The sequence below is a fragment of the Vanellus vanellus genome (assembly GCF_965231255.1).
Source record: "Vanellus vanellus genome assembly, chromosome: 11".
NCBI classification, from domain to species: domain Eukaryota; kingdom Metazoa; phylum Chordata; class Aves; order Charadriiformes; family Charadriidae; genus Vanellus; species Vanellus vanellus.
The window spans coordinates 9437257-9461944 of record NC_138916.1 but is presented as its reverse complement, the minus strand read 5'-3'; the positions used below and the strand labels follow the sequence as shown (position 1 = coordinate 9461944).

At 40.4% G+C, this 24688-nt stretch overlaps 1 protein-coding gene across 1 annotated transcript in view; it reads left to right on the top strand.

Moving 5' to 3' along the window:
- Window positions 1–24688, top strand: part of LOC309676413 (myocardial zonula adherens protein-like) — a gene marked incomplete at its 5' end in the record, with an annotated part of 61459 nt that overhangs the window by 15332 nt on the left and 21439 nt on the right. The window contains 8 exons of the mRNA XM_082488952.1: window positions 305–463; window positions 3014–3106; window positions 5512–5625; window positions 6489–6641; window positions 9541–9666; window positions 10844–10972; window positions 12269–12354; window positions 18134–18239. Coding sequence (XP_082345078.1) covers window positions 305–463; window positions 3014–3106; window positions 5512–5625; window positions 6489–6641; window positions 9541–9666; window positions 10844–10972; window positions 12269–12354; window positions 18134–18239 — 966 coding nt within the window. The remainder of the gene's footprint in view (window positions 1–304; window positions 464–3013; window positions 3107–5511; window positions 5626–6488; window positions 6642–9540; window positions 9667–10843; window positions 10973–12268; window positions 12355–18133; window positions 18240–24688) is intronic.

Below are 24688 nucleotides of genomic sequence, written 5' to 3'. Positions count from 1 at the left end.
TGGTGAACAAAAATAAGCCAGGATAACTTTCTCTCACATGCTTCTCCCTCTCCTTGCACAAATCCAGTCTCTAGCTGTACCTATACCGCTTCTGTTAAAGCCAGTGGAAATCAGACATCTTTATCAATTCTAAACTAGTCATTGATCTTCCCCAAAACATTTGGGAACTGATGTTCCTAGGTACTGTTGTGCTTTCACTGTAGTTGGCTGTCTCTCCTGGCCCGATGTTACTGTCTTTTTGTTCGCTATTTTTTTTCATTCTAGTACTGATTTTAAAATAACTCTTTATTATTTTACTTTTAAGGAGCTCTACCATGTACCAAATGGCATGTCTCCAGGGAAGCTTTCTCATGGGATGGTGTATGGCGTCGTGCACCGAACTGACAACAACCATAAGAGAGAAATGGTGGTCTATGGCTGGTCAGCTGATCAGCTGAAAGAGGAGATGAATTACATTAAAGAAGTAAGTCATGCTTTCAGCTTCAAAATGTATCAGATATCCTTTCCATACATTCATGTAGAACTGTGAGTGTATAAGCAATAACTGATGTCTAGCCTAACACCTGAATTTGAATTGGGAACCTAATCCAAAGCTAAAGGCTTGCCTTGTTAGTATTCAAGTTGGGGAAAAAAGCATGCTGTATACTTGGGAACTGTGCAGTCCAGGCCCAAGGCCTCTGTGCCAAGTGATGCTTGTTAATGCTTGCTGACTTGACTGTGCTACAGCTGGGCAGCAAACTGCCAAACAGATCTTGGGGTTCCTGTTCTGAAGCCTCTGTAATTTCAAATGTGATACAGAAGAAACTATGCGAGCAGACACCTGAAAGGATAATCTCTCTCCTCTCTTCCTCTGCTTCCCCTGTCCCCAAACCCCTCAGTTCTGAAAAGGCTCCTAAATTAGGTGACATAGTAAAATCACTTGGGTGTATTTTGGGGCAGCCTTAAAATAGTCAGCCTAATAAGGATGACTTTGTGCTACTTTCTCTGTCCATGCTCGTTTATCATAATTGGCAGAAGCTCTCCTGAAAGAAAAAAAAATGCATTTCTGTGGTTGAAACTCAGCATCAAGGTGCCTGTCAGTCCTTGTCTCTCAGGCTTTGGCAGTAACCTCCTGATTAGCCCAGGGCAACTAATTTGATCTTCTCTTTCCATCCACCTTCACCACCCAAGAAGTTACTGGTCAATGGTTATCGTGTTACACCGATTCAAGTGCAGACTGAGTTGATATAATAGGGAGGGACACTGAGTCAAGCCAAGCAGTGTAAGAGACTGTAATTATGTGTGCTCTTAACATCTGCCTGGTCTCTAGCTATCAGCACTTGCTTCTCTCCTGTATTACTCACTGGTTGTTAGCTTCAAGCATTCCCCACTCCCCAGTTCTGCACTCAGTTAGGGTATGGCAGTACTGCAGTGCAGGCAAGGCACGCGAGCGGCTGGTTCCCCCCCTGGGTAGTGGGGTCAGGATGGGTGAATTGGCACCTGGCAGCTCCAGCTGCCCGGGCTGCTCTCTTTCTAGTACCTGGCGCAGATTGCCGGAGCGGGACTATCTCCCTGCCCTTTTCTGTTCACAGCTGGCTTGTGGCACGGAGGGGCATGTCAGACCAGGTGAACTGCCTGACTTGCATGTGTGTTCAGGGTACTGATCCTTTCAGGAAAAAGTGGGAAAGACATGGGAAGAGACGTACTGGCCCTTGCTCTCCCATCTTCTGGAAGCTGTGTTCAGCTATGCTATTTTGTGAACTTTGCTCTGCCAGATAAGTTTCGTCTTCAAAAGCAGAGTCTTAACAAGAGTCCTCGGCATGTGCCACGTATGTGCTGACCTAAATAGACCAAAAATGACAGGCCACGTCAGAAGTGCTGACAGCTTCCTCTGTATCTGAGTCAAATTTGCACCTTGCAAGAGCGGGGGGGGGGGGGGGGGGTGCGCCTGTGTAAATGTGTGGGTTAGGGACAGGGTGAGGGTGCTTTCCTGAGCTGCAGCGCAGGAGTCGGGTTCCTTCCATGTTTCTCATCCTAAAGGGAGCACGTAGTTCAGGGTAGGCTCGTGCCTGCTCCTTGCATAGATTTGGTGGTCAGTGCCCCCCTTTCTGGGAGGGAGTGAGTATGCTGCAGAGCTGCTAGAAACATCCCCTCTTGTACAAGTCCCTGCTTGTGTTTTCCCCTCGCTCCTTCACCAAGCCCGTGCAGAGATGAGGTAAGCTCACTGCCCTAGCTTATCTGCACTCAGTCTGTGTTTGATACAGGTGAAGGGGGAAGAAGGAGTAGCTGAAATTGTGTAGCTGGAATGTAGACTGTAGGCAGACATTTAACTAGTGTACAATATGTGCTCTGGAGAAGATTGTTTCTGTGCACGATTGCAATGGCAGGTAAACCCGTAAACCCAAGCTGGCTTCCAGTGTGCTTTTTTTTTTTTTTTTTTTAGAAAGACGAGGTATAATTTAGTCCCTATTTCTTAAATAAAATAAAATTGAGTTCTCTGTTTTGAAGATTTGAAATTGCATTGGTAAATTTATGCTAATATGTTGTTTAACTAGATATGAGCTTAAACGTCGGAAATTAAAGGGTTTATCTTCAAAGGATACTTTGGGAAAACTAATTAACCACTTTTAAAAGTATGGAGGTGTATTAAATCCGTGTGTGAATGCCTTTTTTCTTTTTTTTTTTTTTTTTAGAAAGAAAACATACGCTCAAATTAATTTTAATTCCTTTAGTAATCAGGTGAGAAAGAGTTATGGATAATTTAATTGATATTTGTTATTAATTTATAAGTGTTTAAGTGTGTACAGAGAAGTTTAGAATTACTCAGATGTTTAATCACATCATCCCTATGTAGACAAGTCTCGAGACTTAAGTTTTTTTGTCTTGTTCTTAAGAGAAAATTGCTGTTGATGGAAAGGTAGATTTCTAATGGGAATTACTGAAAGTAACAATGAAGGACAAAAAAATCATGTTCTAGTATAAACAGTATCGGCAGCAAGTTTGATAAAGGGATTTGATATTTTTCTGACACCAGGTGAGAGCAACTCTGGAAAAAGTGAGAAAGAAAATGTATGGTGAATATGATGAAATGAAACGAAAAATACAGCAGCTTACAAATGAACTGAAAGTAAGTATACGTTCATTTCCAGGGAAAGCATATCAGAATAACTGTCCCAGTGTTATCTAGAAACTTCTTTTTGACTTCAGAACAGAAATAATATCTCAAACTACTCCAGTTCATTGTTTTATGTGACATCTATAGTTTTATTTATTTATTTATTTTTTCCCCTCCAGGAAGTTAAAGTAGGACAGGGATGCTCTTGCATATGGAAATACTAATTGTCTGCTTCTCGGAAGTAAAAGAATGGTCTTGATAGCATTGTCTATGTGTATTGGTAATTAGTGGAGATGTTTGTACCAGTAAGCTGCCAGGTGAATTGAATAAGTAACTTAGATAACTAGAAGTAATGTGCAACTTAGTTGGTGTCATTTCAACAGATTTACTGTTTTACTCTGTTTTACTGACTTTATTGTTTAAACACTATAGTAAAAGAAGTTGCAATATTCTTTAGTATTGAAGTGCTTGACAGTTCTAAAAATGACCTACCTTTTGGCTCTGGATTGAACCTTTCAATGGTCATTCGATGACGTCTCTTTCTTCTGACATGCTGCATTAGCAATAAAAGCTGCTGCAGTCTGTAGAAGTATCCTTCATATTAAACTGCTGAGTTGTTTGGTCCAAAAAATCTCTCTGAAAACTTGCTGTGGATTTCATATTCAACATTGATTTTCACAGCTCTGGTTCAGATGAAGCTTTGGCAATTAAATGTATTCTCACTTCCAAGGGACTGGGACCCTGACTTGTGCCCTTCTGCCATCCTCATTTGGAGGCTGCCAGTTCCCTGCATACTGTGTTAGGTATAAAGATCAGAACTTGCTGTTAAACTTCTGTTCTGTGGCAACTAGTCTCAAAAAAAAAACCAACAAAAATTCACCTTGAGAGGAGGGTGGAGAGAAAACTGAGTTTCTGTAAACTGTGTTAAGTAGTCTTAATGATGCCAACAAGGTGAGTCTCCCACCCCATGTGCATGTAGGCAAATGCTGATTCAGATGCAGTTTTGTCCTCTTTGTTGCTGATCCTTACTGAATAGCAGCAGTGATACTCTGCACTTCCAGATCTTCTGTCAGACCAGTAGAGATCCTGCATGAGTCTGAATATCTCTCTTAATTAAGGGTTTCTGACCAGCTCTGCTGAATCTCTAGTTCTACAGCTAATTAGCAGTTTATGAAGCACTCCTGACATAAATGGTACATCATGAGATACCCTCCCCTCTTTTTTAATACTGTAGACTGCCTGAAAGAAAGCACCAGTGTTGTTCTACCTAATATATGCTTTTTTTGTTTGGTTGGTTGGGTTTTGGGTTTGGTTGTACATGACTGCCATCTTTCATGCTATTTGGGGGTCCTGTTTAAAATCCTTCACATATTCCTTGCTTCAGCTTTGAGTCACTATGCTTTTTTTCCCATCAATTTCCAGGACTACTTTTTGTTCATAAAGTTTGTTTGAAATTTGTACTTCTAATATCCTGTCCTGGGCAGTATGTGGCTTCACACAAGTTCTTATCTTGTAACTTTCTTAATCTATCCAAAGCATTTCTGCTTTTGTTTGTTTGTTTTTACATGAGCTCACGTTTATATAGGGTTAACAGTAACTACTTGGCTTCTGCTCCCTATGCTGACCTAATCTGTGTATGGCTTGGTTACTAAACACTCATTGTTCTCTGTATCAGTCCCTTGTGTTCTTATGTTTTTATCAAGAAACAAATCTGGTCCATCTAAGAATATGAGTTGGGCTGGCCTCCATTATTAACATTTTTTTTCCTCTTTATTATTGAATGGTTCATAATTATTTACACTGTTTCGGTTTTGGTCTCTTCCTAAATGATGTAATTTTGTGCCTTTTTCTTTTCCCGCTCAGTTTTTAAGTGCGCGTCTGTACATATCAGAAGATGAGAAATTTTTACACAACAAAGCTCTCTGCTGACTTCTACCTGCTTCGTATTGTTTCATCCTTAAGTCTTCTTGATGTTGCTTCTTTACACACCTGATTAGTCAGTTCCTTCTTAATTAAGTCTATTCTACAGTTCACCCAGACCTTTCTAGATTTCCTCATTTTTTTGCATTCTTCTGCTTTTCACTCTGACTTTACAATCTGCTCATTCTGTATATAAACTTTCTGAATAGCCATTTGCCAAGTGTCCTCTTGTCCTTTCCAAAAGAACAGCTTTTACAGTGATTACAGTCTAGCAATAAACATAGGTACTTGTGCCTTATTTCTGTTAGCATATTTGGATTCTAAGTTTTGTTTGTTTGTTTCTGAGGTGCAAGAATGTGGTTTGAGGCCTGTATATTTTAAGCATCCTAGTATTGTGAAAATTAACCATGGCATCTTTCTCTTCTGTAGCTCTCTTTGAAAGAATAGGTAAACTTGATCATTATTCTATATAAAACTTTTTTTTTTTTTCTGCTCAGGTGACAAATGCTCATCAGGAATCCTTAGAGAATCATGTGCGAGTGCAGGCTGCAGCCTTAGATAGCTTTAGTGAAATGAACAGCTCCTTGACATCAGCATCAATAGACTTGCAGGTACATTTTAATAGCTGTTTCACAGCTGACAACTCCCTCTTCTGCCATGGATTTAAAAGCATACACAAAACATGGATGACAAATATAGATTATAACACTAAACAAGCCCCTAAAGTACTGTCTTGGATATCTAAGGCAGCTAATTTAGGAAACTAAAAAAATAAGTAAGTTCTAACACCTGTGTTTTTTAAAAAACTGTTAAAACCCAGTGTATGATAAAGAGATACTGATCTGCAGCAGACTAATGCCACTAGTCATGTCTCTATGAAATACCTCAGGTGAAAATGTGATTTGTTCTGTATTGTGCAAAACAGTACATCTCCTGACTTATTCCTACCTTCACAGGTTAACAAAAATGGAATTGGCATGTTTGGATGCTAAACTCTTGTGAGACTTTACATACCTGTGAAACGTAGGGGGAGGGATAAGGTGGGAATGAATTTTCTGTTTTAAAGACTTCTGAATTCCCATCTGTCTGAGCTGAACAACTTAATGTTTCCTGCTTTCTTGTACATCACAGTTCTCGGTTTAGCGCATTGGATATGTATAAGCATGGCCCTTGGGGAGAAGAAAGGAAGATTGTTGGGAGTAGCATTCATACTGAAATGTATCCATGTTCCTTTCATTTTTTTAATATTGGTCTGGGACTTGATTTCACTGAGTATGTTCCTCATGGAAATACCTTCTGGCAAACTAAATACAATAAAAGCCCTAATTTTAAATGTCAAAACTTGAAAAACTGTTCACACTGCATTGATACATCCAGAAACTCTTAAATGTTCTGTCTGTTCCATAATTTCTTGACTATGTTGTTCACCAAATTGTTTATAATTTTTAATATGTGGTTTGCCTCTTTCTTCTAGAAAACTCTAGTGGACGTTACATTGGAGAACACTGATATAAGGGAACAAATAAGGAATTTAAAACATACACATGAGCAGTCTATGGAAAAGCTGAGAGAGAAGCAAAAGCAACTGGAAACAGCACAAATTGAAAATCAGTTACTGAAATTAAAGGTGCGGTATATAAAACTCCCCTAAAAATGTTGCACAGTAAGGGCATTAGGGTTATGTTAAATGAATTCCTGTTCTTATTTGTAAAAGGCTCTTCATTCTTCATGCCTTCATCATTCCCTAGAGGTGACATATTCCTGTGAATCAATACTGGTTTAATAACAAAGGATCTCAGCTGGCAGCAGTCAGTCTTTCCATAACGTGGGATTACCATTCGGGGATGTTAGCAGGTGAACAATTCAAACCATTAAATGGTTATTAGTGTCCATTGCTGCAAGTAAATAAATGTTATAACTCGACACAGTGCTGTAAGAATTTCTTGATGTTGAATTTGTTTGTTTGGCATCGCACAATTTTTAATAGGTAATCTGTTAAGTCTTACGGCCATATGGTCAGTAGATATGTGCTGCAACAGCAAGTGTCTTGGGAAGAGAATTAAGCTATTTCTTTCAGAGAAATGCAAGGAAATAAAATGCAAACTGGAAGGGTTTATATGCCAGAAAGCTTGACTGTTTTCTCCCCTCATCTGCCAAATGTATTCATTTAATCTCATTAAAAAAAACCCCAAACCAAAGCAACAAACAAACCAACCCCAAACCCCCTTTTCTGGAAACTTTTGATTCTCTTAAAATTGCTCAAAATAGACTAATTTGGATATAGTACTGTGTCAGGATCTGTCACTGTGAAATTAAGGTGACTGCTGGTTTATTGCTGTTTAATTTTGTCAAAGATGTTTCTTTTTGGGTCTCCAGTGACTTGCATTCATGCTTAATGATGAATGGTTCAAAGAGAAAACATTAATATTAATATTTCAACTTACAACTCATATTCTAGTTTCCTCTCATAGTGAAGCTTTACAGGCTATAAAAGTAGGTGTGTTTTGTACCTGCTATTGTCAGCAGGAAATAAAAAGAGGGGAAAAAACAATTAAGAAAGCAAAGCTGATGCAATTAAGTTTTCAAAACAGAAATCTGGACTTTACTGTAATCTTAAGGACATGCACCAACATGTCAGGGAAAGGTATGTCTGCTTCTAAGTCAGAGAACTGCAGGTTAAGTCACAGTTCAACTGAATGCTTAAGGATTTGTTTATCTTCAAGCATGTAAAGTTTTGCAGAATACATGCCCTGCTTTAATGAGGAAAAAAATTAAATTTTGCCCTTGAAGTTGTAGTTTCATTACAAAGTTAGTGGATAAAATATCTCATTGCTGTCTTTGAAAGTTAAACATAAAATTGCGTATCAAAGATGCCAAGACATCTGGGATTTAATTCTAGGGGTGAACGTAAGAGGATGGTGTGGAAACTGGGAGGTTAGCCATTGAAAAGCAGTAACTACTGTATGCCATGATTATTTTCTGGGTAGGAGAACACGCCCATGTAGCTTATCAAGTAGGTTCAGTTTATTCATACAATCGGAACAATAACTGAGGTTAGAGACGTTGCTTAAGACTACTATCACAGATGTCCTGAGACAGCTTTTTATGCTTGTTTTTACTCTCCTCATTGCTCAAGCGACAAGCAAAGGAATGATGGAGAGACAGTGCCAGAGATCGTATTCCATTTCAATGTATCTTAAGGACTTTTGGGTTTGATTGTTGGCTTTTTCTGAATGACATGATTCTTTCAGGCTTCCTGAAATGTGGAAAGTTTTGCGTTGTACTGAACCTTAATTTAACTCCGCTCCCTCTCACAAAGTGCAGGTTACTACCCCTGGCCCAGTGTTGGTCTAGGTGTGATGCCAACGGGGGCGACTTGTGGTACAAGTGAAGTCTTTCAGAGCTCAGTCCCTTTTCAAAGGATGACATACATGGTTGTTATTCTGCAGGGTAGTAAAACGGCTTGTTCCCACCATGCAAGACACAAGGTTTAATAAATTTTTGAGTTCTTGAAATGAAAACAAAACCCAAACCCCAAAACCTTAATCATCAGAACCAGGTATTTTGTAGCTGCGTAAACTGTAGTGGTCAGCGGAGCGCACTTCATTCTTCTCCCAGATGACAGTATATTCCTCCTCTTCCTGACATTTTTGTAGCACCCACAGCGTTTCACTATAACCTTGTCTGATTTATAGCATCTGTAGTAAGAGAACTAAGTCCTGGCCTGGCTATTTTACTTTGCTTTTATTGCGGTTTACAGAGTAGATGGGTTTAAGCTGTGAATGCCCTATCTGGTGTTTAATCGCTGAGGGTGTGGTCCAGTCAGGGTTTTGAGCCAACAGAAGGGGGAAATCCTGTCTCTGAATGGCTATTCCTGCCCTCTTTTTCCCTGTAGCAGTAGTAAAGTTTCTGGTCCTGTGGTTAATAATTAACCCTTCCACACCCCTGAGTATATTAGGTCTGATTGTTCCCTGATCTGCTTTGCTCCAGGTTACCCCAGTTCTTGTGCCTACACAAAGAGCAGTATGTGAAAAAGCAAGAGAGAGGAGGGAGGGTACAGCTCTGTCGTCTAATTAACAACACATACTTAGGTCCAGCTTAAAGTAATTATTGCTTTGAGTGTTCATGGTCGCTTAGAAACAGGAGTTGAGTCTAGACCATCTCTAATCTGTGCTTGTGTAAAATGGGGGGAGACAATATATTTTCAATGGGGGGAAAAACCCAAGTGACGTGGAGGGTGTTATAGAGGGGTCAGTAAAGAGGTGTAGCCTGGTCTTGGATAAGTAATGACTAGTTAAATTCAGACAACACGAAACTTGATGAAATGGTAACTTCTGCGAATTTGAATGACTGGTATACTGGCAGTGTGTTGTAAATGGTCTTGATGTAAGTGAAAATCTGCTTTAGACGTGCCAAATTTATAACAAGGAGGAGCTGAAGTGTTATTCTTGCATCATGTGATCTCCATTTCTCCTGCTGTACTGTGGTGCTGTACTGACTGGTGGGTCAACTTTCCCCTCTCATAGGTGGAATCCTCACAGGAAGCCAATGCTGAGGTCATGAGAGAGATGACAAGAAAACTGTATAGTCAGTATGAGGAAAAAATGCGAGAAGAAGAGCAGAAACATAAAGCTGAGAAGGAAATCCTCCTGGTATGTATAGCCAGTCTGTAAGAGTGGTGCTTAGCTTGGGTGTCATTTCTCAGTCACTTAATACTCCAGGTTGACATGTGTTCCTTCACTCCTGTCTCTGTGACTAGTCAGCCACAGTTACTAAGCTTTCCAAGCTTTTGGGGTTGTAGGGCTGAGAAAAGAATGTGTTCAAATACAGTAACAGTCATGATAATGTAGATAGTGTAAGTTGAGGTTTTTTTAACTTATTATCATAAAAAAAAATAATGTCCAATTTTAGTGATAGTTTAAGAGGGGAAGGGGAACAGCTTCGCTGGATGCTACTGGAGCAGGAACTCTTCCTGTCCCCTGGTTTCCCTCCACTCCCAAGTAAAAGCTTTCTATGAGCAGTTAGTTATTGCATTTTTATGACTGGTAAAGATCACTCATCACTCTCTACAACTATTTGAAAGGACACTGTAGAGAGGTTGGTGCTGGTCTCTTCTCACAGGTAATTAATGACAGAACAAGAGGGAATGGCTTCAAGCTCCAACAGGGCAGATTTAGACTGAACATTAGGAAAGAATTTTTCACAGAAAGAGTGGTCGGGCATTGGAATAGACTGCCCAGGGAGGTGGTTGAGTCACCATCCCTGGATGTGTTTAAGAGACGTTTAGATGTGGTGTTGGGGGGATATGGTGTAGGGGAGAACTTTGTGGAGTAGGGTAGATGGTTGGACTCGATGATCCCAAGGTTCTCTTCCAACCTAGACGATTCTATGACTCTATAGATAATGACTAATATTGAAGGTAGATTCCTCAGTCTCCTTCTGTTCATATTGTTCTATATGTGAGGAAAGTACAAAGCTGAACATGGCAAACTGGTGTTTAAAACGCTGTCTTCTGCAGCAGCTATTTTTAATGCTGTGAATTTGTGGCATTCTCAGAAGGGAAAACAAATACCTAAGAAATGGGTAAAAGTTTTCCTCGTATTTTCATAATGATGCTTTACAAATACCTATGCACTTCAAAGTGGCCCAAGTCTTTTGTTCTGTACAATTCACATTTAGGGTCACAACTCTTCCAGATTTCTGGGCAGGTGTAGTGAAAAGCTTTGAGCTCTACTTAAAAGCTATAAGCCTGGCTCTGTGGCCTAAAAAAAAATAATTCCTCATTAATAAATTGGATGTTAATGTGACTGTAAATCCTCTTATTTGAAGGAGGAAACAAATCGGCTTCTGAAGGCTATTGAAGAGGCAAATAAGAAAATGCAGATTACAGAAACAAGCATACAGGAAAAAGACCAGAGAATTGGTGAGCTGGACCGGCTGATTGAACGCATGGAAGAGGTATGAGAGTTAGTTGATTGTTGCCTTTAAAGAAATGTAGAACTGCATGGAGGAGACTTGATTTTTATCTTTTTTTTTTTTTTTTGTCTGCTGCTCAGCCCTCTGCTCAGTGACATTACCATTGATGTTTGCATCTTACTTAGTTGTTGTATCCATTTAAGTAAATGGACCTGGACTACCATAGAGATGCTGTGGTTAAGTGGTTCTTCTGTCTTTCTAGTGGTCTTTACAGTCAGGGCTGCCTAAGGTGTCAAAATTTATTTAGTAAATTAACCGTTATTTTAAAGGAAGAGTTTAAAAAGACCGTTCAGTCTTCCTTCAGCCTGCAAGGTCTCCTAAGCCTAATGAAGTAGTAATCATAAATGATCCAAAGTCTGTTAGAATTGCTGTTGGTAGGTCCATTAAAATGTGATTTAATTAGGGATAGACCTTGCTATTTAGCTATTTATAGTCCCAATTGGAATTGTATCTCCAAATTTCTCCACATGTGGATTAAATGCTAAACTGAAAGCTTCAGACTAAAATGTTCTGAGGGGCTTTTGTGGTTACATAGCAGCCACTTAAATCTTCCATGCAGATATCCATCTTATTTCGATTATGGCTCAGAATATTTTGAGGCGAGAAGAAAAAAATAATGTTTTACTGCCTTTTAATCCAAAACTTAGGTTCTTCCTTTCCTGCTAGTGTTAAAAAACTTCTAATTATTCTTCTCCCTGTCTTACATATTCCCTACTAAACTGTAATTGAGAGCAGGTTTTTGACAATTTACTTTTAAAGCTCTGAAATAAGAAATGCTTTGAGACATTTACCTCTTGTGGCACTGGCAGTGCTATATTAAAAAAAAAAATAAATAAATAGTCCTCATACATCGTCATGAGCACTGCGCTGGTGGACCCTGAAAATACACAGGAATATTTTGGGGAAGAAAATAGAGCAATATCTTTTATCTCAGCTTTGGATTGAGAGGGTTTTTTTGAGGGATAACATGGAAAATTTCACATTTCTGTAGTTAGAGTGTGATGGCTCATCTTTTTATTCAGAAAAAGTCAGTTGCAAGTACAGCCTTACACCTTCAAATAGGAAATTGAATACTCTGATCTTATCTCCATCCAGAGCTGGGAATTTGATTTTATTATTATGCATTCTGTGCTCCTTGGCTATAGGAAATGCATGAATTTTTGTTTATTCTGTTTGTTTTAATTTCACAAATTATTTATTGGATTGCAATGAAATATGCTTTGTGAAGCCTTTACATTTTGACACATGTGAAACTGAAGGATAACACTTTTTGTTTAGGAGCGTCACCAGCTGCAAAAACAGCTCGAACTAAATGAAATACAAATATCTGGAGCAAAATCTGAAAACAACTCTGACAGTGAAAGGTGAGATATGTCTTGTCTGTGGAACTTCTAATATTGCTAGGAAACTGTAGGGATGAGTTTGGTTTTGAAGACACCTGAATTTTACTTTTTCTAACTTTAAAACTGCAGTCTGGTAGGGATTGTCCATCCGATTGTAAGTTTATTTACATATAAAATATCAAGAGGATCAATTTTTGAAAAAAAAAAAAAAACAACAAAACCAACCAAAAACAACAACAACAAAAACAAACAAACAAACAAAAAAACAAAAAAAAAAAACATTTCGAGCCAGCAATGTGCAATCGCAGCCCAGAAGGCCAACCGTATCCTGGGCTGCACCAGAAGAAATGTGACCAGCAGGCCAAAGGAGGTGATTCTGCTCCTCTACTCCACTCTCATAAGACCCCACCTGGAGTACTGCATCCAGCTCTGGAGTCTCCAACAGAAGGAGGACATGGACCTGCTGGAGCGTGTCCAGAGGAGAGCCATGAGCATGATCCGAGGACTGGAGCACCTCTCCTATGAGGAGCGGCTGAAAGAGTTGGGGCTGTTCAGCCTGGAGAAGAGAAGGCTCCAGGGAGATCTTATTGCGGCCTTCCAGTACCTAAAGGGGGCCTACAGGAGAGCTGGGGAAGGACTTTTTACTAGGGCATGTAGTGATAGGACAAGGGGGAATGGCTTTAAACTGGAAAAGGGCAAGTTCAGATTAAACATTAGGAAGAAGTTTTTCACTTTGAGGGTGGTGAGGCACTGGAACAGGTTGCCCAGAGAGGTTGTTGAGGCCCCATCCCTGGAGGTGTTCAAGGCCAGGCTGGACGTGGCCTTGAGCAACCTGGTCTAGTGAGAGGTGTCCCTGCCTGTGGCCGGGGGATTGGAACTCAATGATCTTCAAGGTCCTTTCCAACCTAAACCATTCTATGATTCTATGATTATGCATCTTTCTTGACAAGTTGTTTGCAAACACACAGAGTACATTTTAGATGGACCAAGCTGTGACGTATTTGTGGGTTGCATTTTTCTTAAATCTGCATTTCCAAATTCAGCACAGTATGATCCTGACTATGAATACTTTAAATATCTCCTCCTAGACTGCTCAGGACAGTTTTAAAAGAAAAGACGTTCTGTATCTTGTATTAAGCTGTAGGATATCCCCTTTGAAAAGATGAACTCTTGAAGAGAGCAGGAGTTTTGCATACAACTGGCAGCAGTTTTTTTTATAAAAGAGGGAAAGCTGGGAATAAATCTGAGGCTTGGAGGAGCAGGTCTACACATTTGGTGCACATTAACATATGCATTTGAACAAAATGAAGGTGTGAACCAACACAGAGCGACTGGTGGAGGACATTAAGGTTGGGGGCACCCTAGGCTGTAGCGATCACGAAAAGATAGAGTTCAGGATCATGGGCACTACACACAAAACAACAAGAAGCAAAATCACAACCTTAGACTTCAGGAGGGCTAACTTTGATCTCTTCAAGAAACTGCTTGGGGAGATCCCGTGGACTAGAGCTCTGGAAAGCAAAGGGGCTCAAGAAAGCTGGTTGGTATTCAAAGACCACTTCCTCCAAGCTCAGTATCAGTGCATCCTGAAGAGCAAGAAATCAGCCAAGGGATGCAGGAGGCCTGCCTGGTTGAGCAGGGAGCTTCTCAACAAGCTCAAGTGGAAGAAGGAAGTTTACACTCAGTGGAAGAATGGCCTAACCCCTTGGGAAGATGACAAGAATGCTGCCAGAGTGTGCAGGGATGAAACAAGGAAAGCCAAGACCGCCTTGGAACTAAACCTGGCAAGGGATGTCAAGCTCAACAGGAAGGGCTTCTTCAGGTATATTGGAGGCAAAAGGATGACCAGAGAAGCTGTGGGCCCACTGTTGAATGAGACAGGAGCCATGGTGATGGAGGATGCGGAGAAGGCGGAGTTATTGAATGCCTTCTTTGCGTCGGTCTTTACTACCCGGCAGAGCCCTCAGGAGTCCCAGGCCTTGGAGAAAGTAACAGGGAAAGAGGAAGACTTCCCCTGGGTTGAGGAAGATCAAGTGAGGGACCAGTTAGGTCAGTTAGATATTCACAAGTCCATGGGCCCTGATGGGATGCACCTGAGAGTGCTGAGGGAGCTGGCAGAGGTCATTGCTGGGCCACTCTCCACCATCTTTGAAAGATGTTCCTGGAGAACAGGTGAGGTGCCTGAGGACTGGAGGAAAGCCAATGTCACTCCGGTCTTCAAAAATTGCAAGAAGGAGGACCCGGGGAACCACAGGCCAGTCAGCCTCACCTCCATCCCTGGAAAGATGATGGAACAGCTTGTTCTGGGCATCATCTCAAGGCACGTGGAGGAAGAGAAGGCTATCAGAAGTACTCAGCATGGATTCACCAAGGGGAAATCATGCCTGACTAATCTGATAGCCTTCTACAATGGTGTGACTGGATGGATAGATGAGGGAAGAGCGGTAGATGTGGTCTACCTTGACTTTAGCAAGGCGTTCGACACAGTCTCCCACAGCATCCTCATAGGGAAGCTTAGGAAGAGTGGGTTAGATGAATGGACAGTAAGGTGGATAGAAAACTGGTTGCAAGACAGAGCTCAGAGGGTTGTGGTTAGGGGCGCAGAGTCTAGTTGGAGGTCAGTGACGAGTGGTGTTCCCCAGGGGTCACTACTGGGTCCAGTCCTGTTCAATATATTCATCAACGACTTGGATGAGGGGATAGAGTGCACCCTCAGCAAGTTTGCTGATGATACAAAGCTGGGAGGGGTGGCTGACACACCAGAAGGCTGTGCTGCCATACAGAGACCTGAACAGGCTGGAGAGTTGGGTGGAAAGGAATCTTATGAAATTCAATAAGAGCAAGTGTAGGGTGCTGCACCTGGGGAGGAATAACCCCATGCAGCAGTACAGGTTGGGGGCTGACCTGCTGGAGAGCAGCTCTGTAGAAAGAGACCTGGGAGTCCTGGTGGACAACAGGATGACCATGAGCCAGCAATGTGCCCTTGTGGCCAAGAAGGCCAATGGCATCCTGGGGTGCATCAAGAAGAGTGTGGCCAGCAGGTCAAGGGAGGTCATCCTCCCCCTCTACTCTGCCTTGGTGAGGCCGCACCTGGAGTACTGTGTCCAGTTCTGGGCTCCCCAGCTCAAGAAGGACAGGGAACTGCTGGAGAGGGTGCAGCATAGAGGCTACCAAGATGATTAGGGGATTGGAACACCTCTCTTATGAAGAAAGACTGAGGGAATTGGGTCTCTTTAGTCTGGAAAAAAGACGGTTGAGGGGGGACCTGATCCATGCTTATAAATACTTAAAGGGTGGGTGCCAGGAGGATGGGGCCAGGCTCTCTTTGGTGGTGCCCAGTGACAGGACAAGAGGTAATGGGCACAAACTTGAGTATAGGAAGTTCCATCTAAACATGAGGAGGAACTTCTTTACCTTGAGGGTGGTAGAGCACTGGAACAGGCTGCCTAGGGAGGTGGTGGAGTCTCCATCTCTGGAGACATTCAAAACCCGCCTGGACACGTTCCTGTGCAGCCTGCTCTAAGGTGTCCCTGCTCTGGCAGGGGGGTTGGACTAGATGATCTCCAGAGGTCCCTTCCAACCCTATGATTCTATGTGCAGAAGAAATCTGTCATGTAGCATCACAGTGCAGAAATAAGCTATGAAGTTAGTTGGGGAAAGTTAGGGTTATGTTATTGACAGCAAGACCTCTGTGAATGGTTGTTTGCAAAAGCATGGGGCTTAGAAGAGAGATCTAGTGGTGTGGTGGCACCTGGATGTGCTGTTTCTGCCAACAGGTGGCATCTGCATCCATTACTACTTCTTTGAGACTGACAGAGCACCATTACCAGGCAAAAAAAAGCTTCAAGCAAAGGCAGAGGCAAAGTTTCAAGAGAAATCTATCCAGCACTGAAATAGCATAACAGCCATTGTGGTGAAAATTGCATCTGCCAGTCAAAGGTTTATATGACACTACTTGAGTGCATAAAGATGAATTGCAAGCAGAGACTGAATAATTGTACTTGATTACTACTTGTGTTTCTGTAGCACCCAGAAATTCAGTTTTAAGGTTTTGGCATCCCGCTGTTCTGTAGGAAGCATAAACATAAAAGGAGGTCCCTGCTGAGAGCATCTCACTGCCTAGCTGTATTGATCTGTGACCAGCTTATTCAGTTTCAGGGTAATAACAGCTTTTCACAGCAACCTGTTAAAATAATAACTTAGAGTGACCAGATGTCGCATACAACATAGATTATGGAGATGAAAGATAATTGCTTTCTTCCTTTACCTCTGGATAACAGATACTCTTCTTGCTTCAGTGAATCCTGCCCTGACCCTCAGCATGAAAAGTTACGCTGCAGTGAAATGGGTAAAGGCAATGTTCAGACAGGAATTCGTGCAATGCAAGCAAGCACACAGTTGCAATCTGTGCAATGCAAGCAATGAATCTGTGCTCAGATGCTGAAGTCTGTTCTTCAGTTTTCTTTACCTGTCTGTACCTGACCTGGCACTTGAGCTCCACCTGTGGAAGGGCCTCTGTTCCACTGCTCCATTGCTAGCTGTGCTTAAAATTCTGAATCTTTCAATGGAGACCAAATGTGTATTAGAATTGCAATCAAAATGTAAATTGCAGTTTTGTGAGACCTTAATGTTCAGGATTGAGGAACCTGCAGCAACGCCCTGATTTTTTGAGTCCTTGTCAAAGTGCTGCAGTTACAGTTCTGTAGAGTACTTCACTGTTTAATAGGGACTCTTTCTGAGGGGAAACAGCATACAATTCAATCATTCATTGGAATCATGTCTTACAGTTCGTCATCTGCTGCTTTGCCTTAGAATGGTGGTTCTGTTTGCAGCTTCAACAGTTTCTTCTGCTGTGCACAGACCAAGATGAAAAAAGCCTTTTTGTTTTTGATTCTCCTCTTCCACTTCTCAAATTTTGTCCAGTCCTGAACCTAGGACTACAGAAGTTTTTATAAGCAAGCGATTGCTGTCTTTGAAGAATTTCGAGAATTGTACATCAAGATAAAAATGGAGGCTCCCATGGCCAACATGCCAAAAACTTATTAAAAAACTTCCCTCCTGTTTCTTTGCATATTCTAAAACTACTTTTCTGGCAAGCTGTCAAACCAACTCGTGGCAGGAGTTCTGTGGGTGTTCAATTTCTGTGTTAAAGAGATTTGAAGAAATGTAGAATCTGTCTCTCTGATACATGTGTATATCTATATGTGACTCTAATAATAAAGTCCTACGCATAAGCTTCAAACATCCACAATTCCTGCTGACTGTTGATGAGTTAATACTACTCCAGTTAGCGTTCTGCTACTGTTGGCAACTATGCCAAATCCTTGACTCAAGGCTTCCCTGTCATAGGAGAGCTTTTAAAAGGACACCAGCAGATGTGCTTCCTGGCTCTTATTTAGTATTTATTTCCAAAAAGTTTGCAGGTGGTAGTAAGTCAGGATAAACGTGTCTTTCTAATGATAAAGATCTAGTTGTCTAAATGCCTTTCACTTCAAGGAAAACCAGACATCTTAAGGAGATGAGCTTTGTCACATTGTTTAATTGTCAGCACTTTGGGCTCTGAGTAAGCATGCCAGCATGCAAGACAAAGGTGAGTTAACGTGGGTGGAGACAGCCACTTTGACTAGAAGACTACCATTAAAATGTACTTTGGACAAATTGACATCTGTCAGTAGAATTTGACTTGCCTACCTCTTGACCTAGTCTTCATGATTTATAGTGGGATGGTGGGGCTTGTTCTTGTTTTGCTTATACTGCGTACCTCCCCACTTACATGTTTAATTCTTCCATGTTTTGCTAGGTCACAGCATTTGGAGGAGGTAGCAGCTAGCCTAAGAGAGCGAATCAAACATCTGGATGATATGGTCCACTGCCAACAGAAGAAAGTCAAGCACATGGTTGAGGAGGTGAGATCTAGTAAAACAATGCTGAGTCTTTTGGGAACACATTCTTTTCGTACATAATCCAAAGGCAGCTCTGTTCTGTGTGCAATTTCCTTATGCCACCTTAGTTACAAACACAGTGGAAGATGTGTTAAGCATCTGGAGCTAGTGAAGCAGAAATACTAGGTGAGAGTGGTTTAATCCAGTGGCTGTGGGTTATATACTGTGATCTTTAGGCTGACACTAATTCTGGAACTCTTCATGGTAGTCCAGGAAATACAACATGCAACTTGCAACTTAATTTGAAGTGTTCAGACGGTAACTGCAGAAACAATGCAGACTAGTCATTAAGGGTCTCCTTCCTGTACAGAGGTGGAAGGCAAAAACTGCCCCCTTTCCTCCCCCATCCTCCCCCACCCCCCCCCTTTTTTTTTTTTTTTTTTTGTTTTGTTTAAATGTGGTTCCTCACAGAAATAGGCAGGCAAACACAGTTTTTCACCACTCATCTTTTTTTACCCTGGTCTTGGGACATCATCTTAGCTGATACAATTTCCTGTAAAATTTTAAGTGGCTTTCTGCTGGAAAGCTGCTTTAAGTTACAGACTACCTACGTGCCAAGAAACCGTTTAGCAGCCACAAGGCTGTGATTGCAAACATTTCTGTTTCACCAAGTGGATGAAAGAATGACGTGGGAAATTAAGTTTAAATTGGAGCTTTACAAAGCAGACTGACAGCGCTATTACACAGAGCCTTGCTATTGCACAGAGGATAGGCATTCATGAAATATCTTTTATTTTTATTTGGACACCACACATTCACAAAATCAAATGTTTGGAAACCATTCTAACCTAAGGCATTCTTTCTGCATTCACAATGTGCTATTACAGGATTTCTGATTAGACGTGGAGCTTTTCCTTTTTTATCAAGGTGGTATTTTTATATATATAAACCCCCCTATATTTATATATATACTTATGTATATCTATTTGATTTTATAAGATTCTGATGTAGTCCTGCTGTATGATCAGATGTGTGATACTAAGCGTCTTTTACAGAGGGATGCAAAAGTATCTGTCTATTTGCATTAAAGTTCTTCTGTCATATCATCAGTGTAGAAGACTGGTATGAAGTCTTGAGGTTCTGTTTCTAGTTCAGCTTGACATTTTCACTATTTTCAAGCATCATAGCAGGTGGTCTAAAACTGAGCGAACAATCTTTATACCATGGTATTCTATTAAGGAAAACTACTCCAATCTAATAATCCAATCCATCTAATTAATGGATTATGGGAACAATTACTTAATCTGTTTTGTATCTCTCTAAACCAGCCATCATATTATGAGCTTTTTTGTTCTAAACAAAAGTTCTGAAGGACTTGTCACTTTTGTGATACATGTGGCAACCCAGATGATTTTAGTAATATATGAGGATGGTGGCCTAAACTTTGCCCTTTATTCCTAAATATATTTTTAACTACTGGATGTAACTTGACCTCTAGTGGGCTGCATTGGTATAACAAATACTTTCAGTTCCATGGGGTGTTTTGGCAAAAATATGTGTAAAGCTTGGGCGAATGATTATTACTGCATAAGTATTAGGTTTAATGGGTGAGTTTAGCTTGCTGATTCCTTGTAATCCATCTTTGCTGCTGCCTTCATACACACAGAAAGCCCTTCTAGATCTTTTAGTTATCCTATTTAACAAGCAGAATATTAGGCAACCAACTCACTACTTAGCTGGTAAATATGTCTACCTTTAATTGATGTCTGACTATCTGCTTTTCAAAATCAAACAAAACTCCCTACAAATCCTTGACTGCCATGTACCCATAGGGAATATATTTTTTGCTCTCTCCTTTAGTCCTTGTGGGTTTTAGTTTGAGAATTGCATGAATGCCTATAGCTACACCTGTATTTTCCCTAGTGAGCTAACTAAAGACTCCTGTAAAAGGTTTGATCAGGTCAGATGGTACCAAATACATTAGGCACTTAATGCGTTGGGGTTTTTTTCATTTATTTTGTGCTATCCATGATTTGTGTTTGTACTATGTTTGAGGAAATATCTATATAGATGCCATGCTCTATTTTAAACTAGGCTCTTTTAATTAGAGGCCTAAAAATAGCAGCTTTAATAGAACAGTGAAGAATAGCTATCCACCATGGGGGAAGGTAAAAAGCATTGCAAATGTGTATGCCCTGAGCTACTGCGCATGTGGTATTTTTCATGATTTTGTGCTCTTCTCTATGTAAATACTAGAGAAGTATTTTTAGGCTCACTTTAAGCAACACTTACTGACTACGCCATAGAAGCTGAGAAATCAGCAACAAAACTTCTTAAAAAGTAGGCTGTTGAAAAGGAATGCTATTTGAATAGTCTGTTCTGGAGTTAAGTTAAAAACTAGAGTGAGCAGCAGCACTAAGCATACTTTCTAGAGTAAATAGGGAAGGCTTAAGTGTTACCATGTAAGTTCCAGAAAATGTGTTCATCCGGGTATTATTTGCATGCACATCCTCTCTACATTAAATTTAGCTGAATGCAGAAGGTAATGGATAGGAACATCTAGAAAAGTGTCATGAAAACCTGCTGTGTTACTCATTATTGCAATACTTACATGGCTGGTATCTGTAAAATAACATTCCATCTTAGGGTTTATGAGGATTTTATAACGATCAATAACTTGAAACTCAGAAGTGGAAAGAATATAAGTAGTCAAAATTATCAGCAGCACTTTTGTGAGAATGATGGCTAAGCCAATGCTTGACTACAGAATGAGCTTTATTTAGTATTTATCTTGGTATATTCGGACACAGATTGGAAGTATAATGAGGGATTTATTCCTTCAGTGTAAACCACAACAGGTTTCTGCTGCTATCTCCAATTTAGACAAAGTGCAGCTACTGAAATGAACACCATCTCAAAGGGGTGTTGAACAAACAAGGTACACTGCTTCAAACTCATATGGGGAACTGTCAAAAATTAAACAAGTATGGAGATGAATCTGCTGGTTGAAAAATCACAAAATAGATTGTTCTTCAGGCCTTTTTAGGGAAAGATGATGGATCATTTGCAAGTGACAGATGCAGGGCATTCTGTAAAAGAACAGCAAGCAGTCAGGAGGAAGTGAGAGAGAAGCTTTGGCATGGAGTTTTGTGTTAGAGCTGCTTACTGCATCACCTTCAGTGCTGTTTTGATGGCATTTAAAAATGAGTTAGGAGGCTGTGGTCGGTCCTAATCTAGGCATGCATGAAAGGGGATGCTGGCAGAGAAGCACCAAATGTAAGAGGCTGTGGAAGAAAAGAGTATTAAAGCCTTCCTTTTCACAGGATCCATCTTGTTGGTACTGAGTGCAGTAGATGTGTGACCTGTGGAATTGAGCCCAGGCAGAGAGACAATCACAGTTCAGTGTGCTTATACTCGTTATCAAAGAAATCATTTGCTTCTAATTTTTTTCTCTGGTAATAAAACCTTCCATCTCGTGCATTAATAGAATCTTTTTCAACCTGACCTATTCAGACCAGTCATAAATTAAACAGGAGCATGGAAAATAACTTTCAGAAGGAAATAAATGGAAGAAATAAAATAGAAGTTTGCTGGAGTTGGTGGCCTTCGACATCTCTGTGTGTTAGATCCCATGCACACCTGTTTTTCACCCTCATAGGGATTCTGTGCTGTGAGAGCCAGGGTTGCAGCCTGTTAGAGCACCAGCTGAGCAGAAAGTTCTCCTGCATAGTGGTAAAGCCTTATGCTCTTGTTAGAAAGAGATTGCAGATGATTTAAGGCTGACAGATTTATCCCTGTGTTGAACTTGTTTGTTATGTAAATCTACTTGTTCCCAGCTTAGTGCAGTACATTTTACATGAAGTGATGGCAGTTGAAAGTGTAGGACCTGCATTTGGCAGGTGTGTAGAAACTCAGCCCTTTTCTCATACTGTGTGTACATAGCAGGCTTTAAAAGAAAAAAAAAAAAAAAAAAAAAAAAAAAGAGTGAGAAGAGACAGATGGCCAGCGTGGGTCACCCAGACCTCAGTGGTGAAATCAGTGAACATGAAATTAGCCTTTCTTTTTTTTCTCCAGCCCTTGCCTTTGTAGCCATCTTAAAGTATGGCTGGGCAGAGAGAGACTTTCAAAGACAATTCAGGAAAAAGCCAATTTGATCAGAGGAATTTTCAGGGAGACTCACAGCATGACAGGTTGAAGCATGCAAACTGCAGGCCTTTCCACTACGGAGTTTCCAGTGTAGAGAAGGAATTGTGTGGGCACAGAGACATTATTGGAGGGCATGGGATGCTGCTACCTCATAGTTTTTTTCAGTGCTGAAATTGCTGTTTTTCTGTGAAAGGGGTGAAAACTTGTCCTTTAAGTTATCTATTTGATATGGTCAATCAGTTTATCCTGTCTGTGCCAGTGTAGGAGGAGGGAGAGAGTTTAGTATAAGATAAAAGACTTCAAATGAAATGTGAAACACTGCTTTTAAATCAACAACAACGGTATTTCCTGGATTGATCTCAATTTCAAACCTGGAGAGATTTGAGAGCTTTAGTTTTGAGATTTGTTCAATTGACATTAAAATACATTGCAGTTTCGTGGCACAATAAGCTTATTTTATATGTAATATTGTTTCATTGTTGAGAAGCAGGAGTGGGAAGGAAATAAGCATTTATGTTTTGTAAGCAAGGCAAGTGGGTTGATGCAGATATAGGGAACTGTTCTGAAGGGGATGGAGAAGAGAAAAGGATATTTGATTCCATGCCAAGAAATTATCTACAGAACTCAGATTTCACGTGAAATTCCCCTAACGACTGAATTGAACTGTCTCTAGGTCATGGCCCATGAGCTGTTCTCCAGCTTTAGTCTCAGATTCGTTGGATAATAAATGGTCACCAAACACCAGGGAGAAGCTGTATCGTGTTCTGTTGTGGAAGATACTTGCAATAAAGGACAAAGTGCTAATCGGCAAATGATATCCCAAATGCAGAAGATACTTTGTATTGCACAAAGGGGAATAAAGAAGAAATTTTCCCATGAAAGACTTAAGAACCAGCTGAAAACTCCTGTATCAAGATACTCCAACTCCAGATATATAGCAAAATATCCCAGTTATAATATGGAAGTACAGTTTCAATTTTAGGTCGAGTAAAAGAAGCCACACAGAAGCACAGAAGGCGAGAAGATGGAATTACCAGCCACAGACAGATGACAAATTTTTATTAACCAAAACCTGCATTGCATAATACCTACAGTAAAACCAAAACAACAACAAAACACACAACAACAAATGTAGAAAGAGAAACTCACCTTGGGAGCTTGGAGAAAGAAGACAAATGGCAGAATATAAATAACTTGCCACCCCCCCAGTTTGCGTGTTTGGCATGCCTCAGTGGACTTGAGCAATGCAGGACGTTGCTTATCTATTGGCAGAAGCAGAATCGCTGCTGGTGTTTGGAGAGAGTGTTTCCACATGTGTAGCATCAGCTCTTTCAGCTGGGAATTGCCTGGCCAAGTCATTAACTAGAAAACTTGCACATTATTACTAAGGTAGCTCTTAATAAGATGGGTTGAACTCTTAGACAATGTGCCAATGTTTGTAACTCATTAGGACATCTAGGCCCTATGGGCCTGCTTTAGCAACAGATGGACATTGAAGACTGGTGTAATGTCTTCATACAGCTCATTAGTTTAGGAAGGTCTCAAAGTTGGTGTGTTAACTTAAATCAATGAGTTGTTCCTTGTTCTTTAAATACAATATGAGTTTTTAAAATACAAAAAGTGTTGAGAAGTTGCTGAAGTGATTTAAGGAGGATTATGAGGCAAAGGTGCTCATTCCTATTTACTGTATTATGTTCCCTGAAAAAAATGTCAACACTCTTGTTTAGCCTTTGATAAATACCACTTAATGTCCAGTGAAATATTGGACTCGGTATAATCTTGTTCTCCTTGTACAGCAATTACTTCTGAGAGTTCAGGCTGATGTTGCAAAGTCTTCTCTGTCTTGTTTTGTATCATATAGTATGTGTTTGTCCTGTGTTTAGTCATATTTATGACCAGTTTGTTCATATCTATGTATCAGTGTTAAAGGTGCCCAATCCATTAATGGTAGATGAATAAGGAAAATACACAATACTTGAATAATATATAATACTTAAATATATTAATGCTGTCATGTTCTGATAAATATTTTAAACTAATGGATGATAATATTAAGTGGTAAATGTTTACTGAATTTATTTAACAGCTGGATCTGTGCCAATCCAATAGACTGCTGTATATTTCAAGCCTCTGGAACTGTGTCTGAGTACACAGGATAAAATAGTTTCCTATTTTTTACTTTTCTTTATAAAGGCTCTACAATTGGACACAACTTTAATTTTCTCTTAAGATGCTTTTTCCTTCTGCTTTAATTGCTTTGTAATTCTGTTGAATTCTCTTCTAATATCACTACTTGCATCTCAAGCATTTCCTTAGAGACTCTTACT